The sequence below is a fragment of the Triturus cristatus genome, chromosome 8, assembly GCF_964204655.1.
Source record: "Triturus cristatus chromosome 8, aTriCri1.1, whole genome shotgun sequence".
Lineage (NCBI taxonomy): Eukaryota > Metazoa > Chordata > Amphibia > Caudata > Salamandridae > Triturus > Triturus cristatus.
The window spans coordinates 400,334,591-400,353,556 of NC_140591.1; the positions used below are offsets into that span (position 1 = coordinate 400,334,591).

At 41.5% G+C, this 18,966-nt stretch overlaps 1 protein-coding gene across 2 annotated transcripts in view; it reads right to left on the minus strand.

The window, feature by feature from the left end:
• MRPS31 (mitochondrial ribosomal protein S31) overlaps positions 1-17,672 on the minus strand; it is a 193,479-nt gene extending 175,807 nt beyond the window's left edge. For both annotated transcript variants that reach the window (XM_085621771.1, XM_085621770.1), the window contains exons 1-2: positions 17,519-17,672; positions 3,675-3,980 (exon numbers count right to left, since the gene is read on the minus strand). In XM_085621771.1, the coding sequence (XP_085477897.1) occupies positions 3,675-3,980; positions 17,519-17,598 (386 nt within the window). In that variant the 5' untranslated portion in view covers positions 17,599-17,672. The remainder of the gene's footprint in view (positions 1-3,674; positions 3,981-17,518) is intronic.
• Between the last annotated feature and the right edge of the window lie 1,294 nt (positions 17,673-18,966).

Genomic DNA, 18,966 nt, shown 5'->3' on the forward strand with positions numbered 1-18,966 from the left:
TTCACCACCTGCTGTTCTTTTTCCCCGATTACTGCAGAGAATTTGCCATTTCTATGAAGACTGACCAATATGTGCATGTAGAGTCCATAAGAGGTGCAATGAATAAATAATATGAGAATGTCAAATTAATTATAGGTGCCACACTTAGGAGCATGCCTATATGGCCCAAGTTGTCTTGGGTGCAAATGTTTTTAATACGTCAACAGTTCAGTTGAAGCATTAGGCTCCACTGGTGACGGTTTTGATGGAGAAGTATATTTAAACTGCACAAGGTGATGTGGTTTGTGGCTATAGTTCTTCTTTTTAGCACTAGGTCTCATTGGTTATGGTTTAGTATATTGCACTCATGATAATCCTTATGGTGAGGGGGCATGCAGGATGTGGTGTACTCGTTTTGGAAGATTTGACTTAAGAGGGACTATTATTATATCATGCAATGTAAGGCTCAGTAGTATTTCTGCTTATGCTTGCAGGTCAGTTAAAAATGATTGGGGTCTTGATGATGAGGATGTGCCATTCCTGAAGAAGGCGTTTCCCGCTGAAACGCACATTGAGAAGATATCAAATACAAGCTACAGCACCAATGAAAAAACAAAAGAAACAAAGATTGGTTGTTGTATAAGGAGTTATCTACCAAGAGCCACAGTCAGTGTGAAAAATGAAAAAGAATGACCAGTAGATGACGTTATAGCGGTTTTGCGAATTGTGATTGAAATATTGAAGACTGTATCAACTGGAGAAGAAATTATGGAAAATAATAAAATATACAAGACTTAGGAGAAGACAAAATTTGAATGTATAAAAATGTTTTTATGATTGGATGTTGGGGTGTAAGAATTATGAGTGATGGTATGCAAGTGAATGTAAGTGATGCTTTAGCCTATGGGTTTTTGTATCTTTGTGACTTATAACAGTGATATTCAGGATATTACGCCTGTTCATTTTGAAGAAATTACATTATGTTGAATTTGTACCAGTTTGCAATAAAAAGACATGCAAATGATGTGCTACATTCTCTGGGCCATACATTTTTATGCATTGATAATATGTATGTATTAACTGAAGTTGACATTTTGAGGTTGCCAGGGTTTCACTCTGGCTACTTTAACAGCTTTATTGATGGTGGGTGCATTGGTTAAATACTCCTCTGTGGGGCCTCGGGAACACAAGACCGTTGGGCATCAAGTCCTTTAGCAATCCGGACTGGTTGCTGACACAATTGACACAAAGCAATGAATGTTTAGACTGATTTCTTGGGACGATATTGAGGGAGGTGATCACAGCCTACTTGGATTCTTGTATCAAGCCATAGAAATGGTTAAATGTTACTTAAGCATATTGTATGTGACAGAATCCATCTTGTTTGAATGGCTGAATCTCTTGCAACTCAACACTTGTCACATTTGCATTGTAGATGTCAGCTGCATTCAACAAGATCAGTGCAGCAATGAGAACAGTATTTCAGTATAGGAAATCCAGTGAACCACTCACTCACGTGTCAGATTACTCGATGAAACAGCACAGAAAGAGCACATTTATATAAGCTAAACCCTAGACAAGTCAAAAACCTGCAACTAGTAGGATCGCAATGTATCCCTACACCTAAGCAAGGGGTATGAGCCTTTCTTAATTAATGGGTTAGGTGGCCTGGGGGGGTACCAGTTTTCATAACATGTAACCATAGTTTTATTTTTTATTTTTAGTTAATTCAAAATCATGTGCCCTGTTGATATCCTGCCTTCAAAAATGTGTGTCTGTACACCAAACTATTATAATGCACTGAAAGCAGAATTTCAGCTCAAAACCTGTAACAAGTGGTCAGCATACCCGATCCACTGCCCACAATCTACACTGAATACAGGTGAACTTTCGTATTTACTCAACTCCACCTGTCAGGAGTCAAAGCTCTGTATGACTGGGGGTGAACGAGACTACCTAAAGTACCAATAAATCCAATATAGAACTGGGCCAGCTTTGTATTACAGAAAGGAAGGCAGCAATGTTTTCTCATTAACAGAGATCATCTAAGCCAGGGGTACTCACAAACTTTCTCTCGGGGGCCAAATTTACAGTGTGGTTTGTGGCCGAGGGCCGCACCGGTGGGGGCGGGTTCCCACCGGTTTCCCTCTCTCTCACCCTGTTTCCCTCTCTCTCTCTCTCCCTGTCTCCCTCTCTCTCTCCCTGTCTCCCTCTTTCTGTCTCCCTGTCTCCCTCTGTGTCCCTCTGTCTCCCTCCCCCTCTGTCTCCCTCCCTCTCTCCCTCCCTCTGGGTCTCTCTCTCTCTCTGTCTCCCTCCCTCTCGCTGTCTCCCTCCCTCTCTCTCCCCCTCTGTTCCCTCTCTCTGTCTCCCCCCCTCTGTCTCGCTCCCTGTCTCCCTCCCTCCCTCTCCCTCCATCTTCTACATCTCTCTGCCTCTCTCTGTCTGAGAACTCATTGTCCTTGTGACGAAAATTAAACATGCACCCATTCTAAAACCCGCCAAGTTCTACAGGCCATGCTGACCTGTAAGTGGTAACTGGGTGAAGATTAGATTCTGTGTGCTGATTTTTGGCGTCATCGGTGATCTTTGGCAGTTGCCAGCCCACAAATACAAGCCCCCTGAATATGGGCCAAACGTACTTTAAAAATATTTTACTGTCATTTATTTTTGTAAAATGGAAAACAAGCACAGTCCAGCAACATCAGTGGACAATTAAACTATGCTTCATTTCCCATGTTTATTTACATCTTTGCTTGGAGGCTTGGAGCAGTATGTGGCAAGAAGGAATATTTATGTACAATCATTTAACCACCTGTGTGGCAGCTCGGGATGAGACAGCTTTCCGGGCCACAGCCGCACCCGAGCACTTCACAGGTCTTTAAAAGACCATTTACATGTTAATGAGGCCTCGCTGTTTCACCCCTTCTAAGAGGCCCTGCAGCGCCACTCTGCCTATTGCTTAAAGATTCAGCCCCCCCCTCCCCCGAAATCAGCTCCACTCTGCCTATAGCTTAAAGATTCAAGCCCCCCTCCCCCACCCCCCGCCCCGCCGCCGAAAATTGCGAGGCACTGGTTTTGCGGATGCTTCTGAATGCGGCCCCCGAGGAATAACAACAGGCGGAATTGCAGTTGATTGCCAACTGTCTGTTGTTTTACTCGAGGGCCGCATGGAAAGGGCTGTCGGGCCGCAACTGGCCCGCGGGCCGCACTTTGAGTACCGCTGATCTAAGCACTGGGGAGTTGCAGAAGCCCTCTCTTCCTGCTGTTGAAGAAGCATGACTTTCTTCAGTTAAATGGCAATTTCCATCTCAAACAACCACTAAATATTCACTACTGTGGTACAGTGGAAAAGCCTTATTCACATGTGCTCATTTCAGTGCTCATAAGAGAATCCATGGAAAGTTGCACATGCTCATTGGGCTCCTTGGTAGCTTGTGACTGTCTTGGCATTGGTTTTCTTATTTAAAGTACAATGAGTTTGCTTGACTCGCGTGAGCGCTGCAATCAGAAGGATAAACTGGAATGCTTCACGCTTGCCTCTGCTTTAAAACTGTGTTGAGACAAACTCTGCAGTGAATTCTGCTCAGCAAAATGTAGTCAGTTCACTGCCTTACACAGGAGTTATAGGTTATAGATAAAAACATTTATGGAGAACCAATTTGAAATTTCAAAGAAACAGAAGACCGACCGATTACCTCTTGGCCATGTTGTCTTCGATGGCTTTCTGAAACATGCTGCTTGTGCTTTCAAGGTCATTCTGTTGCTCTGTGGTTTGCTCCCTGATTCTGGGCACTTTCATGGCTCTCAATCTTTTCTTTGAACTGAGTTCCACTTTCATGCCACCAATAAGGTTTATCAAGTTCTCCTTGGCATTCTTTGGTGGTTCCTTTTCAGTCACAGAATCCTTCTCAGTACCCTCTTCTGTGGGAGGATCCGCCACATCTTTACTGCTCCTGAAGATGGAGCTGCTACTTAACCACCTCGGGGCATTTTCTTCAATCCTAGAAAAGACACAAATGTATTTAAATAGACCAACGTAACAGCACAACTTACGACACAAAGTCAAACAAATCAGAATGGCGATAGAAGAAAGCTATGTAATGTTACAAGGATACAGAGCACAAACATTACTAGCTTTTCTGCAGTGGTGATAACCTTCCAGGAAACCAGATGAAACCATACTAAAAACATTTGTCAATTCGATCACACTATCACATAGACACCTTCAAAGATCAGCCTGAAGTAGACTAAAGACATGCAGTTTATAACATTAAGTGATAGAGCTAGAAGCAAGAGAGGGAAGCACAGACGCTTGAAAACTTAACCTAAGGCCTAACAAAAATAGCAGGACAGGCAGGTACAGGTAGGAAATTTTCATTGCATTGCTAGAAGATTGCCTTTGATTTTCAATAACACTAAAACCCTCTCCCGCACCTTGTTGAACCTCCCAAAGTTTTTAAAAATGGGCACTGCTATTACTTTATTTCATAGTCCTTACTAAGTTGACCTCAGAAGGAAGACATGCCAAAACTATCTCAATGTGATTTGAACCTGTGATTTGCAGGACACACACAGATTACTGCAGCGCATGCATTAATTCACTGAGCAGTTAAATTGGCAGTTTACAAAACAGTTGGTGTACAAATCAGGTGCCAGCCCAATTCTGGTGTGGGTAACACCAAACAATGGTTGGGAATTGCAATAGCAGGTGTATACTGTTGGTGTTCATAATTGTGACTCTAAAAATAAGACGGGGATGCCACTTTCATGCACCATCCTTTTTGTATCAGGTAAACATGGTAATCAATCTATCGATCAATAAATCAGTTAGGAATGTAGAGTGCAACTAATCACCCCTGAGGTTATCCAGGTGCTGGGATCCTGCTGCTGTCAGTCGAAGTCTTGAGTCCCTTTCTGAATTCCGTGAGCGAGGATGCTGTTCGGAGGTGGAGGGGAAGGTTGTTTCAAAACATGGCGGTGAGGTAGGAAAAGGAGCGACTTCTGCTGTAGCTTCGACAGATGTGAGGAGTGTATGCGAGGGTGGTGGAGTGCAGGTGTCTGTAGGGTTGGTGGTAGTTGAGTCAGTGGTTGATGTGTGCTGATCCTTCATCACGGAGGGCCTGGTAGGCGTGTATCAGTATCCGAATAGTCTGGAGTCTTCTCAGGAGTTGGGTGGAGATTCCAGCATAGAACGCTTTACTGTAGTCGAGACGGTTGGTGACCAGGGCTTAGGTGACGGTTTTCTTGGTGTCAACTAGGAGCCATCTGAAGACCTTTCGGAGCATGCAAAGATTGTGGAAGCAGGTGATTTGGTGTTTCATGGTGATTTTATGGTCTAGGATGATGCAGAAGTTGCAGACGTGATCGGTCTGTGAGGGTGTGGGTCCGAGTTTGTTTCCGAAGATCAGCACTTTGGTCTTGTCCGAGTTAAGCTTTATGAAGTTTGTCTTCATTCAGTCAGCGACGCTCTTCATGCAGTTGTGGAAGCTGGTCATGGTGGTCAAGGGATCTTCTGAGAGTGAGAGGATGAGCTGGGTGTCGTCTGCGTAGGAGATTATGTTGATGCCATGGATTCTGATGATGTTGGAAAGGGGCGTCATGTAGGTGTTGAACAAGGTGGGGATGAGGGATGATGCTTACGGGATGCCGGCGATGCTACTCTTGGGTTCTAACGTGAAGGGAGGTAGGCAGATTCTTTGGGTCCTGTGAGGAAGGATGCAATCCATCTGAGGGCATTTCCTCAGATCCCGATGTGGTGGAGTAAGAATGTACTCTCAGGAATGGGCAAACTTGCCCTGAAATCACTTCACAGGACTGAATTTAGAAAAACGTGTCTCGTGGGCAGGTACGAAATGAGTGGGTAAAACAATCTGAACTGCTGAGTAAATTTTGGACCGATCCTGCAGTAATTGGATCAAAAGGATCAAGGGAATACCCAAAATGTAGAAGAAGGTTCAGCCAATCCTATAGTATATTCTTTCTACATTGGGGTGCAGGCATCCCAGGTGTCCAGCTGGCAAAGATGAACAAAGTACTGGCCGAAAAGTCCTGCACAGATTCGACAGCTAACGACAGGCAACAACTACTAGTACCTCCACCAGCCTGCCAGAGGTAGAGAAAAGAAGTAAACTCAGACTGGTATGTCTGAGATGGACATGGGCAGGTGACATGAAGACCAGCTAGCGTTTTCAAAGTAAGCTATAATTTTGTGCAGAACGCACACAGGATCCATAGGGACCTCACCATTTATACCAAAATCATTTGGTCCTTGTGTCCCGTATAAAACAAATTCAAATAAGTTAAAGGGGCAGGTAGGAAAACCCCTGACTCCCTGACATCTGTCGGGTGAGGTACCACGGGCCTCCAGCGAGAACCGCCACTCAAGTTTCACTCCATTGTACTGCAGTACAGGCAAGATTCTCCAGAGGAAGCTTCCATGGTACTGCAATACCATGGATGTGGCGCTTGAGCGGCAAGTGCCGGAAAAACATAAACATGGAAAATAATAAGGGAAATATGAGTTGAGTGTCTGAGGGGCAAATGGGCATGTAACATGAAATGAGTGATGTAATATGATGGGGATAAAGCAGTTTGTGGAGGGTTCAAGTTAGTCAATAAACTAAAACTGACGAATTCCAGTGTTTTTTAAACATAAATTGTTATCTTATTTTATCACCCAACTATAACGTCACTTTAAACTTTTGTTTATTCTGTGGATTTCTAGGTTGTGGTTTTTTTTTTTAACGGAAGCTAAGATTTTATTACCATTCCTAATAATCTCATATTAACCTTAGTTTTCAGTGAGTTGTTTTTTTACTGTATCTTAGAATCTTGTGTGTGTGTGTGGGTGTGTGTGTGTGTGTGTGTATACATATATATATACAAATATATGTTAATAATGTTAAGGATGAACATTTCTTCTATCACTGTGGAGATTATAGCAGGTTTGCAAAATCAAGCTTCAACAGTGGTCAGATTTGAACCTTTTGGGAATCTCAATGTTCTCTGGCCCCTGAATTAATATATGTGTGTTTGTGTATATACATTCTATGGCCTTAGAGTATGTGTGTGTATATATTTTATGACATATAAATAAATATATATATTTACCATACCTAATAATATCACATTAACCTTTGTTTACAGTGACTTATTTTTTTTTTTTACTGTATGGTGAGATCTTATAACCATAGGTGGGTGGGTGGGTGTGTGTATGTAAAAAGTGGAGTTTGTTCAATTATGTTTTTTGTCTATATGTCTTGTGCTTTTTCACTTCATTTCAAAAGATTTTCTCTTATAATAGCTAATCATACTATTTGATGCGATTGGTTTGATTTTGTAAAAATCAGTGTTTTTACAGACTTTCTTTATTATTTTTTCATTTATTGAAGTCCTGCCGTCTGTGAGGACCTAAGAGGAGAATATTGTATTTTTCTTTTGTTGCAGAACCATTGCTCATTTAACGTACCTATCCTCAAGTTCTGAACGTATCTGGGTTACACCATTGATAAATAACGGCATAAATACTTTCCACACTGACTCCAAGTAAAGCCTCACTGCTTTTGTGCCGACCTACCAGAGGGTTAAGCACAGGTTAATTTGGGGTTTGCTAGTGTTTCACCCTGACAATAATTGTGGTTGTTGCTTGAGTAGGGTTTAATCCCCTTCAACCAGTAACCCAATGTCCTATAATTGGATTATGCAGAACTTATTATATCACCTTTAATTAATCGTGGCCATTTATATGCAGCTTTTCATTGGTTGTGATGTAGATTAATCTTTTAATGTTCCAAAGTTTTGAATAAGAGTAAGCTTGTTTTCCTAACGCAGTGTGTGGGCAGTGGTTTTTGTCCTAAAAGGGTTGTTTGCCTGATCTCCTCACATGAAACTGCAATCAAGTTGATGCTACATGAATGCAGATTTAAATAATGAGGAACACATAAAAGGGTGAGGACTTCACTCATAAAACACACACAATAGGCATTAGGTAAAAATCTCAAGATTATAGGCAGGAAATTCATTAAACAACATATTAACAAGAAAATCATAACCAATAATATGTGGTGGCGGAATTAAAAAGATGCGATATTCACAGGGATGAGAGAGGTAAAGGGGACCCAGAGGGTTACCCTCTGAAATTAAAACAGTATGGGTGACATAGCTAATCATACAATGAAACAATTGTTTCTTGAAATGGGAATAATTTCTTTGCAAAGATGCAGAAAATACATTGTTCATTGGAGTCCACTTCTAGTCTTGACAGGAAGGGCTCGACAAAGAGATCTACTGTTTACCTAACTCGATTTTCTTTGTATCAATGAAATACCATTAAAGCTTCCAACATTGTAACTACAGATACACCAATGCACCAATGCACAAAACAGTACAAAGTGCCAAGTTTAAGATGGAAAAATACATTTCACACAAAAGCAAGTCAGAGAAAGGAGTTGTTAAATCATTTTTGGAGATCGGAAAAAGTTCCTGTCTGGGACTCTTCAGTGCAGGCCCTCGGATTATTAACATAAGCAGGTGAGGGCAGATGGTTTACAGCAAAGCATAACTGCTGGTTAAGTTTTTTCTGATCATTTATTGTTTCAGGAAGCTTTTACCTATCAGGCAGTGTTTGCCCCTGGAAACGTTATGCACATAGCTGCCAGATGTTACCATTTGCTAGAACTCCTGCTAGATATATATTTAACTGTTGCCTCATTTATGCCTATGAAGCGCTACTGCATTCTGTGGGACCAAGTCCATGGTAGTATAGAAAGTCCCGAATAAATAAAAATGAATACAAATGTATACAGGGATTCTATTAACACCAGGGTTTATAACCAACCCCTATGAGGACAATGATTGTAGTATTTGTAAGGATGCAACTGTTACTCCTGGAGTAATGCTGATCTACTGGTAGAGTCACGGGAATTGACTTCAAGTTGCCTTCAGTACAGTATAGCGCTCTTTGTTAGATGGGAGATGCAGGTCTCAGTGCTCTTAATTTGTGTATGTTCCTGTATAATGGATGTCTTTAAGAGAACTTTTGTGCAGAAGGGTTTAAACTTAGCACCAGTGCTAACATTGTAGGAATGCTAGTGCTGAGGTGAAACAAATGTGAAGAAGTCAAAAGGAAGATGGGAGTAAGGCGTAGAAGTGAAGAAGGGGTAGAGTCCAGGAGTCACAGATTTTAAAGGGAACCCTGATTAATACCTGTGTCCAAAAGCCCCTAGAAAAACATACAGTTAAAGAGTAACCCGGGAGCTTTGAGGCTATTCTGAAAGGTGTCCCAGATTCCTGAAATAGAAAGGTGTGTTTCAGAGAACCAAACTCTCTTCGTTATTAGGAGAGTTCCGGATGAAAAGGGGACTCCAAGATAAATGGTGTTTCAGAAGAACTGCCAGGATTCATACATTAGGCAGAATTGAGGTAATGGAGTTGTTCCCTTTTTGCCTGAATTGGTGTCATTAAGTGCCATGTATGACTGAAAGGAAGGTACAAGATGAGTGAAAACAAAATCAGAGAAAGGTAGAGACATCTGTATGGACATTCATTTACAGATACACCACCGTCACCGGAAAATAAAAACGAAGGTCTTAACGAGGCCAGTTCTATCACCAAGTTCTGATGAAAGGCGTTTCTTATTTAGCCATGGATTAAAACTGAAAAGATGTCTTTAGATGAAATGTAAGTAATGTTTTGTGCTACCATGATTATGGAGCAGAAAGGAATAAGCAATGAGGAGAGATGTAAATGTTGTTTGTACACAGTGGAGTTCTACGACCACTACAGTTCAGTTACATGGCTAATTTTTACAATATTTAAGCTACATGGGGAGGAATGAAGGAACACCAACCTAATTTCATCTATAAAATGTACCACATAGAAAAGAAAACACCGGAATAAAGGAATGCAACTTAAACAACATCCAATTGTTCTCCAAGTTAATTCTTACTAATCAGGAAAACTTAAGATCTCTGAAGATGAGCACTACATCTTGCAAGCCTTGAGAAATCTACTCACCCACTCGCTATGGTGAGTCAGATTTGATCAGGGCAAGCTATTTTTAGGGCTGAGCGACTCGAGCTGAAAAAGAACGGGTGTTTTGTTCATTCAGAAAATGAATGAGAAATAAAGATACCTTTAAATCTTGTTTTTGTCTAGTCAAATTTACTGTGGGTTCAAAGACAAAGGTCAAATGTCACCTTATGTCTTCCTACAACTTGCTTCTCATTTTATAATGGAGATTGGTGTTTACAAAATCCTCTAACTTTGTAGTCTGAGAAAAAAATTAAGTGATCTGTCTGACAATCGTGCTAAGGTACAGGCAGTGTCACATCAAAGTTTGTAGGATGTCAGTTTTTGTGCTAACACACAACATTTAAGTAGCTTGTAAATTAACTGTACAAATATTTGAAAATATATTTTATTAGTTAGGAAAACACTTTTTAAATTATGAAGTGGATGGAAACAAAGATTAACAGGATCAAAACAAAAAAAGAACACTTTAATTGGTGATTGTGGAAAAATATAAATATTTGCTGAACCTAAATCTCCATACATTATCATTTATACGTCATATAGTTTTATTAGTAAAACTACATGTCAGTGGGAGAGTTGGTGGCCATTTCTTTAATTTCAAATCATTGTTATTGAACTTTTTTAAACCAATACAAAGGTAATACAAAAGGAGAGAAAGGAAGTCCTATCGCGTAGTGGGGTATGGTATTTAGCATAAGGTATACCAAAGACTTTTGTTGTATCATCATAATAGCACAATTATTATGAGATAGCTAGAGGTACGTCTGATGCAGCAAAAAGGCATACATTTTGGTAGGTTACCCCAATCTAGTATCAAGGTTTAAAAATGCAAGAAGCGGAAAGATAAAGGTGTTAAGAGAGAGAGGTGGGGGAAGCGAGGAAAGATAGGGTGGAGGGAAGGGGAGAAGGTGGATAGGTGAGAGGATAACTGGGGGAAGGAAAGGGTGGGGAAGAAAGGTCCTGCCCCCATGCCCAAAGGAATGGTGTTAAAATGGATCCATTTTTATCCATGAAAGATCATGTTGCATCCAGTAGTGGCATTTGCTTCAACACAACGAGCGTACCTTCAAATATGCGAGTTCAACATGTCTGCTGCAAAAAAACACTTTTGTTTGATTTATTAGAGTAAACTTTTGCTCCATACAGAATACAAATCTAGCCACATATAGGATACACATGACCACTCACTTGCCTCTTAGTTTATTAACTGCATTGTCATCAGGGCAGGGGCAGGAATGTTTCTCAAATCATGTTTAAAACTATCACTTTTAATAAATACCTGGTGATGTGCAAATAACAAATATTTGCCGAAACTCGATTTCCAAACATTATAAACTATATAGTTTTATAAGTAAAACAACGTCATAGGGAAATGTTGTGGCCATTTCAATGGAAAATCTGCTAATTGCAAATAAGCATGCTACCACTTCATGCTTCAGGTATGTATTTATTAAAAGTAATAGTTTTTAAACATGATTTGGAAAACATGCCTGCCCCCGCCGTGATGACAATGCGGTTAATGAACTAAGAGGAAAGTCAGCGGTCTTGTGTAGCCTTTATGGGGCATATTGTGTAGTGTATATGGAGCAAATGTTTAGTCTATTAAATCAAAAAAAGAGTTTAATTATACAGAAGACACGCTAAACTTGCGCATTTGAAGGTGCTCTCATGTGATAAAGAAGAAAATGGCACCTCGGTAAATTTGCAATATTTGCCCAGGATCACATAATTTAAACCCAGTGGATCAAGAGCATTATAGTTAGGTAAAGTAGATTATTTGCTAGATCTGCAGGTCTAGTAAAATTTTTATGATTTTTCAAAGCCTGGGATTAAACGGTCTCCACATGCCCTTGAGCCAATGGGTATTGCATAAGCTAGGCATCTGTTTGTATGACTAGTTCGGTCTAAAGGAGCAGGTGGAGTTTCTGTCCAGGATACTATCCAAAAGCAGGATAAAATCTCCGCCAACAATAATTCTAGAGTTGCCTGGGATAAGTGACATCTTTTTATTTGAGACAAGAATACTGGGAGATCATTGTTAGGGGCATAAATGTTCACAACATAGATTTCGGTGTTGTTTATATGGAGTCTTGTTAATAACCATCTACCTTCCAGATCCATTTCCGAGGAGATAATTCGTAAGCGAGAGGCGCTGGAGATAAGAGTAAGGAGACTGTTTTTCTTTTTGATGGCTGGGGCACAGGGGAGATCACTGACCCACTTTTTTACATGGAAGGTTGGCTTCCTTGTGTTTCCTGTAGCAGGATCAAGTCACCTTTAAGTTTGTGTAGATAGTCTAGACTTTTTTGGCACTTCATGGGGTGATTTAAACCCTTCACGTTAAGCGATATCTTTATAGTATGCATGGATGGAAGAGCTTGCAGGATGTGTCAATAGTTGTTGAGTGAGTGAAGGATGGGTAGCAATGCCCACCCTGGGTGGGATGAGGGGGGACAAAGGGGTCACGCTCGGGCAGTGATGGCGTTTGCAAAGAGTGGCGTAGAAGGGATAGCAGGGATGTGGAATTCCTACACCCAGGACATATTGTTTGGGGTCAATGACAACAAGTTTTATGTGTATTTTATCCTTAGGACAAGTAGGCCCAACCCCCTGCAGCAGAAACCCTTTGGCTGGCAGTTTGCAGTACCACATTATGGATCAAGGAAGGGCACTTTCTGCAGCTAAGGTAATATATTTGTCCATATGTTACTGCTGTTCAAACTTGTATTCATGTTCATCAATTGAAAGCCTTTATTATTAGGGTGAGGGCTCTAAGTAAATGTTGTAAGCACCGACAGTGGTTCCAGTATAAAAATGTGTACACACGTTTTCAAAGTTTAGCAATATGAGGCTATGTATAATGCTCCTAGAATGCTCTCTGATTTGATGCAAATATTTGCAGAAGCTTAAAAGCAAGATCGATGATTCTTTGCTTTCAAAATAAAATGTTCATAAAAAAATGAGAGCAGGAAAAAAAACATTTTGCTAAACTACTGTAAAATTTCAGGTACCATTTCTTTGCAGAATCATTTACTAACATGTCTTAATGCATGCTAGTATTTTCCAAAATTATTCATAATGGAAAATCAGTGCAACCAGTGTCAATAAGATTGTGGGAAACACAAATGAACAAGCATTGGCAAAGCCAGTAGGTCTGAAATTAGTGGTCCACTTTTCAGTTTTGTCAATGTGTGACTTGTTTTGGTATGGTTTTTGTAAAACCTTGTTGGTGAGGGAGCTGCCGGCCCCTCACCACTATAACAAACATTGGCAACAGCAAAAATTGATTTTGGTATCAAAACGCACACCCTGCCACAGTAGTTACTGGCACTGAATAAAACTACTTTGTGCTCCGATTTGCTCCATGTGAAAGAGCAGAATGCTGTCAGTCACAGTGAAGCCAGCCGATACACAGAAAGAGAGAGACAGAATTTTAATAAACACAAAAGGTCACGTTCAACGGCAGACCAAATTAGGGGCCCAATTATTAAAGAAAGTCTCAAAAGTGCACCCATGGTATATGTCCTTGCATTAAGTGCAGCTATACAGCTTTCGTGAATTCCGAAGAATTTACAGAAGTTGGACAAGAAATAGTACTCCTAGAAAATATTTGTGAACTGCATTTTAGCATGAGCAAATATGCATGTGTAGATTTATTTGCTCATGTGAAAATCTGAGTGTTTACAAGTTCACTTTGCCTCCAACCACTTTTTTCCCAACTCTGGAAGAAGATTTACGTCTGCCATTGTCAGGAGTAAATTTCTAACATTTCTCAGTATGGAAGAAGATTAGAGAAGAGTTGTTGAAAACCCTTAAAACATGCAAGTTAGTAGGTTTGCACAGACTCAAAAGGGCATTCTATCCCTGGAACTACTGTTTACCACTACCTTCAGCCCCAGAATGTAGATCTGCGGAAACACTGCAACATAGGGGGATTGCAAGTATTCAAACACTACTAAGGTATGAGCCCTGGCATAATCAGAGAGGCTATATCAGAGCTCTTATATAATGAGATTGCTGCCATAATTTGTCGCCGCACTATATGGCACCAAAGGGACGAGTGGATTTTGTTACAGGACAAGTAGATTTATGATGCAACCTGCCCCATGGACAAGTAGATATTTTATTAAATTCCACACCCCTGGAGAGGAAGGGGAGAGTGGGGGGGAAGGGGTGGGAGAAGGGGGGCAAGGGAAGAAGGGGGGGAAAGAGAGGAAAGAGAAGAAAGAAGTTAAGAAAGAAAGGGGACCGGTGTAGAGAAAAATGAGAGTAAATACCCATCTTATAAGGAGGGAATTGTAGAGATAAAAACATTTGGATACACTGTGGAGGACATGTGAGGCTGAGCATAGGTGCATCGAAGCAATAAGCTACGCCCTTTGGATAGCATCAGGGGGCAAGTTATAAAGATAGAGCTAACCCCAGGAGCCGTTTGAGTTGGGAACCAAACTGACTATAGTAGGGCGTCGCACAATGACTCTGTGGTTATACCTGTTTGTACAACTATAGGTAAGTACAGGCACATTTGGAAATATGAGCAAGCACATCATGAAGCAAATAGAACAATTTGAAGTGTATAAAAGACAATTTTGTAACTGAGTATAGTCACTATAGTAGGCCTGGGCGGTAAATTCCGTTCCGCTTGTGGAATTTGGGTAATTTCGCATTCCGCGGAGAACGCGGAATTACCAAAAATTCCGCGATCCGCAGAAATTTTTGGCTTGTTCGCGCTTTCAAAATGAGTGTTCGCGAGATATTTCCTCCCGAGCACATTCGCGACCAGGAAAAAGCATCACGAACGGGCGGAACAAGCAATTCTGCGTGTTCGCGGAACTCTGCGTGCTCGTGGAGATTTTTTACCGTTTTGCAGTGCTTTGCGTAGCGCGACTACGCTAATTCTGCCACCCCTACACTATAGAGGGGTAGCCAGAGCACTGTGAGAATGGCAACTATCTTGAAGATCACGTTATTGATATGGATCTTCAGGAATTACAAGTGAGAAAAGAGTGCTGGAAGCTACCACCAAACATGGGTCGTACCCTCCACCAATAATGCGTAGTAATTGGCAGGTAGCTATACCCCTGCTACAGGAAGCTATGATATAGTGATCTGGTGCGAGATCATTCCGTTAGAGGTACATGACTGATCAACGTATGGTATGGAGTTGATTTTGGAGGAAATAGACCATGCAAAACAGATAAGTTCCCCGCCAATGGGAACAGAGTCCGTGAGAAGGATTAGAGAAGCCAGGCAGCTCACTGTGTAGTTATGTGGGATGTGCATGGTGGTGGTTGGATGGGCTCTGTAAGGAGGACTCTGGGTGAAGATAGACCCAGGCAAGGTTTGGATTGTGTGGGGTTATGACCCAAAAAGGAGGTGGGCATAGCTGAGATTATGGTCCAATCCTTCTCCCCAGAGGTCAGTCACCTCCTCCAGCCAGCCAGCCAGCAGCAGTAAGTGCTGGAATCAGAGCCCCCAAGACAGCGCCATGGCCTCCAGTGCCCCTGGGAGCCTTGCCATCAATTTTCTCGCCGCCGTCAAACTTAGACTTTTTTTTTGCCCTCCCACTCCTGCCTCCTCAGCGCCACTCCCCACCTCCCAGGACCTACTTAATGAAAGCAGCAGCACCTGGACCGTGCCCAGCACCAGCAACCCAGGCCCACTGGACTCCCACAGGTACCTCGCCGCTGAGCTCCGTAGCCTAGGCTACGGTCGCAACAACTACTGCCTCAGTAGTAGTAGTAGCAACAGTAGGTTGTTTCACTTCAGGTTTTAGAGGAGTTAGAGGTTGATGGCCTTCTCCAGGATTTTGGCAGGAAACAGGAGTAGCGAGATGGGACAGTAGTTCTGGAGTGGAGGCGAAGCAACAGTGCACATAGGTGAATGGTCCTTGCATGAGAGCAGGTACATGGAGATTCTCTTTCTGGGGCTACCCCTACAGCCAGCTGCGTCAAATCACCCCATTACTGATCCAATTTTATATCACAGAACTTAAACCGGATATTAAAATTAATTTAATAGTGGAGTAAAGCTATATCTTTAGACCAGTTGTTTGATGGAGGTAGCTGTATCAGTATCAGTATCAGGTGGCACATAGGGGTCTCGCCAGAAAGAGGGACAATGCTGAGTAACTAGAAGCAGTGTTAGTTCAAGAGATGTCACCTCAATGGGCACACTCTCAAGCAAGACACCACTATGAGTCTTACACAAAAAAGCAATATTAAATCATGACACCAAAAAATGTGAAAACCTTCTAACAATAAATTAACCTGCTAACCAGTCACATATTTCTTTTCCATATATTACGGGGTAGTTTATCCTTAAAGTGACACAAAATTAGAAATTTTTAAATTAAAGGGGAGACAATCTTGATTGATTAACAAGTTCTACTTGAATGAGTAGAAGACAGGTTTTCATCTTATTTGCTGAAATTGATAACGGTAACCTTCTGATAAGTGCTGGAGATAGCTTACAATTGATGCAATATGTATATCCTCTGAAACTGCCATACATGCTAATGCACCTGGAAGTGAGCAAGATAAGCAGGGTTAGATCCAATATTTAGCTCTGGTTCGACCCTTGTCCCATGGAGATTTTCCCAAAACACAGCCAAGACAAGCACTCCATGCACTGCCTCACTCTCTTCTTAAAGCAGTTTATGACATTTTAAAAAACTGTTAAATGATGGACTGCTGAATGTATATATTAGTGCAGCCAGAAGCACATCACATGCATCTATCTCATGAAGACTTGCAACTAAGAACACCCTTTGTGGAACCTCCATGGCCGCTATGTGTTACCAATATATTTAACAGTCATCCCTGAGATGTTGAGCCACGCTTAGAACGGTCGGTTTTTGTTAAGTCAGGGGTAACCAGCAACATAAAAAAAGAAGGTCCTGTATTCCCTTTCGCAGATCACTGTACTTTTTTTCTAAAAAGAAAGGCTGTTTTAAATCTACGGAATCATTTAACATTATATTCACATTTGTTGATCGTAATGTACTCATTTGGGAGCAGATATGCATTTGTTTATCACAATGCACTAATTCAGAAGCAGAATGAAGTAATTTAGTGTTTCATAAAAAAGGTCACTCCAAAATAGTTTGATTGGCAATAATCAAGCGGTAATATGTAACAACACTAGTCATTAATACACTTCATATACACTGACATCTGTCATGGCTGATTCGTCATTACTGTTAGGAGGGGATGCATCTCGCTAATTCTCGTGCTTGATATTCGGGAAGGGTCTTCTATAGCAAATAGGGGCTGTCAATCCTAGGAAATGGGAAGCCCTTCTGCAAATGTGAGGGCAAGGGTCTTTCACATGGCAGCACTGTGGCTCTACGAGTCAGCTTGTTCGAAAAATCTAAAACTCGGGAGCCCAAGTCAAGTTACTGCCTTTCTCCCTCCCACGTTACGGGAGTACTGTACATCCCCTTCTCTCCGAAAGGTCATTCCTCTTAAAAAACCTACAAGCTGATTAACCGCAAAATATAAATTACCTTAAGTGGGGAACAGACACATCCCATCTCCGACTAAGGCAGCCCCGAGCACCCCGGCACAGTGTAAAGCTCCTGCGCATCTTTGAGCTATCGCTGGGTACACATGTAGGTACGACTGGTACTGTCGCTGCCACTCTCAGTGACCCTGAACAGTACTGTCGTTTATGGAAATAGAAAGGCGGACTAAAATGGGGAATTTGTGCTAAGCGCGATCGGTCGCGGTTGCCATGTTTAGAGGGAATTGTCATGTAGTCAATTACACCGAAACAAAATAAAAATGCGCTCAAGACGCTTTTAAAAATGCCTAAATGTTAACAATTTTCTGATAATAAATAGTAGCTTAATTTCTATATTACAAGCGATGTCAAAAATACGTTGATCTTATTATTGACTTCCCTTCTCTGAGCGCAAACGCACGTTCAATAAATATATAGCTATATGAAAACATCAAATTCTGAAGAATTGGCGGCATATGTGTTCTCCTGCATCCCTTTCAGTTCGTTTGGTGTATTTAAAATATACACAACACCAAAATGGCGCCTTGGATGTAACCGCCATAAGTTTGGCAGCCCGCATTTTCTCCCGATCCGAAATGCTCCACTCTGCGGTCGCCCCTTCCGTGTCACCAAGCGAGTCTGCTGTACTGTCCTTTTCCTTTTCCGGAATCAGGGGTAGTCAAGTTGATTAGAAGCTGCAATCCGGAGGCTTGGTGCGCTTCGTCTTTCCAACTGTGTTAAGGGTATGGCACGAGCGGCAGCTACAGTAGACCACGGAAAGCTCCTTTAAACAAACAATGACAATGAGTGACTGGTTTTCACCCAAACACCTCCGTGCACCATCATATATTATATCACAGCTCTGCAGTTGAAGGCCGGTCCAGGCACACCTATTCCCTCGAATGTTGTGGCTGTCTGGGAGGAATAAACAAAGTCTAGCTGCCAAATGTGTGCCCAGTCCTATGGCCCAGTAACAGACTGCAGGCACCATATAGGGAAGGAACATGCCAACATTCTAAAGGTGGTATTTTTGAAATTATAACTTAAAATCCGATGTTGCCATTAAAGAGAGTTTTAAATTACAATTTCCCAGACACCAAACATGAAATGTTCATCTGTTCCTGTTCAAAATTTAGCACTTTTTAAATGTAAAAAGGCAACCCAATGTTATTCTATAGGAGAGGTAGGCCTCGTAGTAGTAAAAAACAAATGTAGGAGTTTTTCACTACCAGGACACATAAAGCGTAAAGTTACATGTTCAACCTTTTAATTAAAATGCACCGTGCCCTATAGGCAATCTGGGGCCAACCTTAGGGGGGGGACGTATGCAATAAAAGGGGAGTTTAAGGCTTGGCAAGGGGGTATATTGCCAAGTCGAATTGTCAGTTAAAACTGCATTTGATTTGTATGCCCTGGGTGTATGTATACCACTCTACAAGGGACTGTTGTATA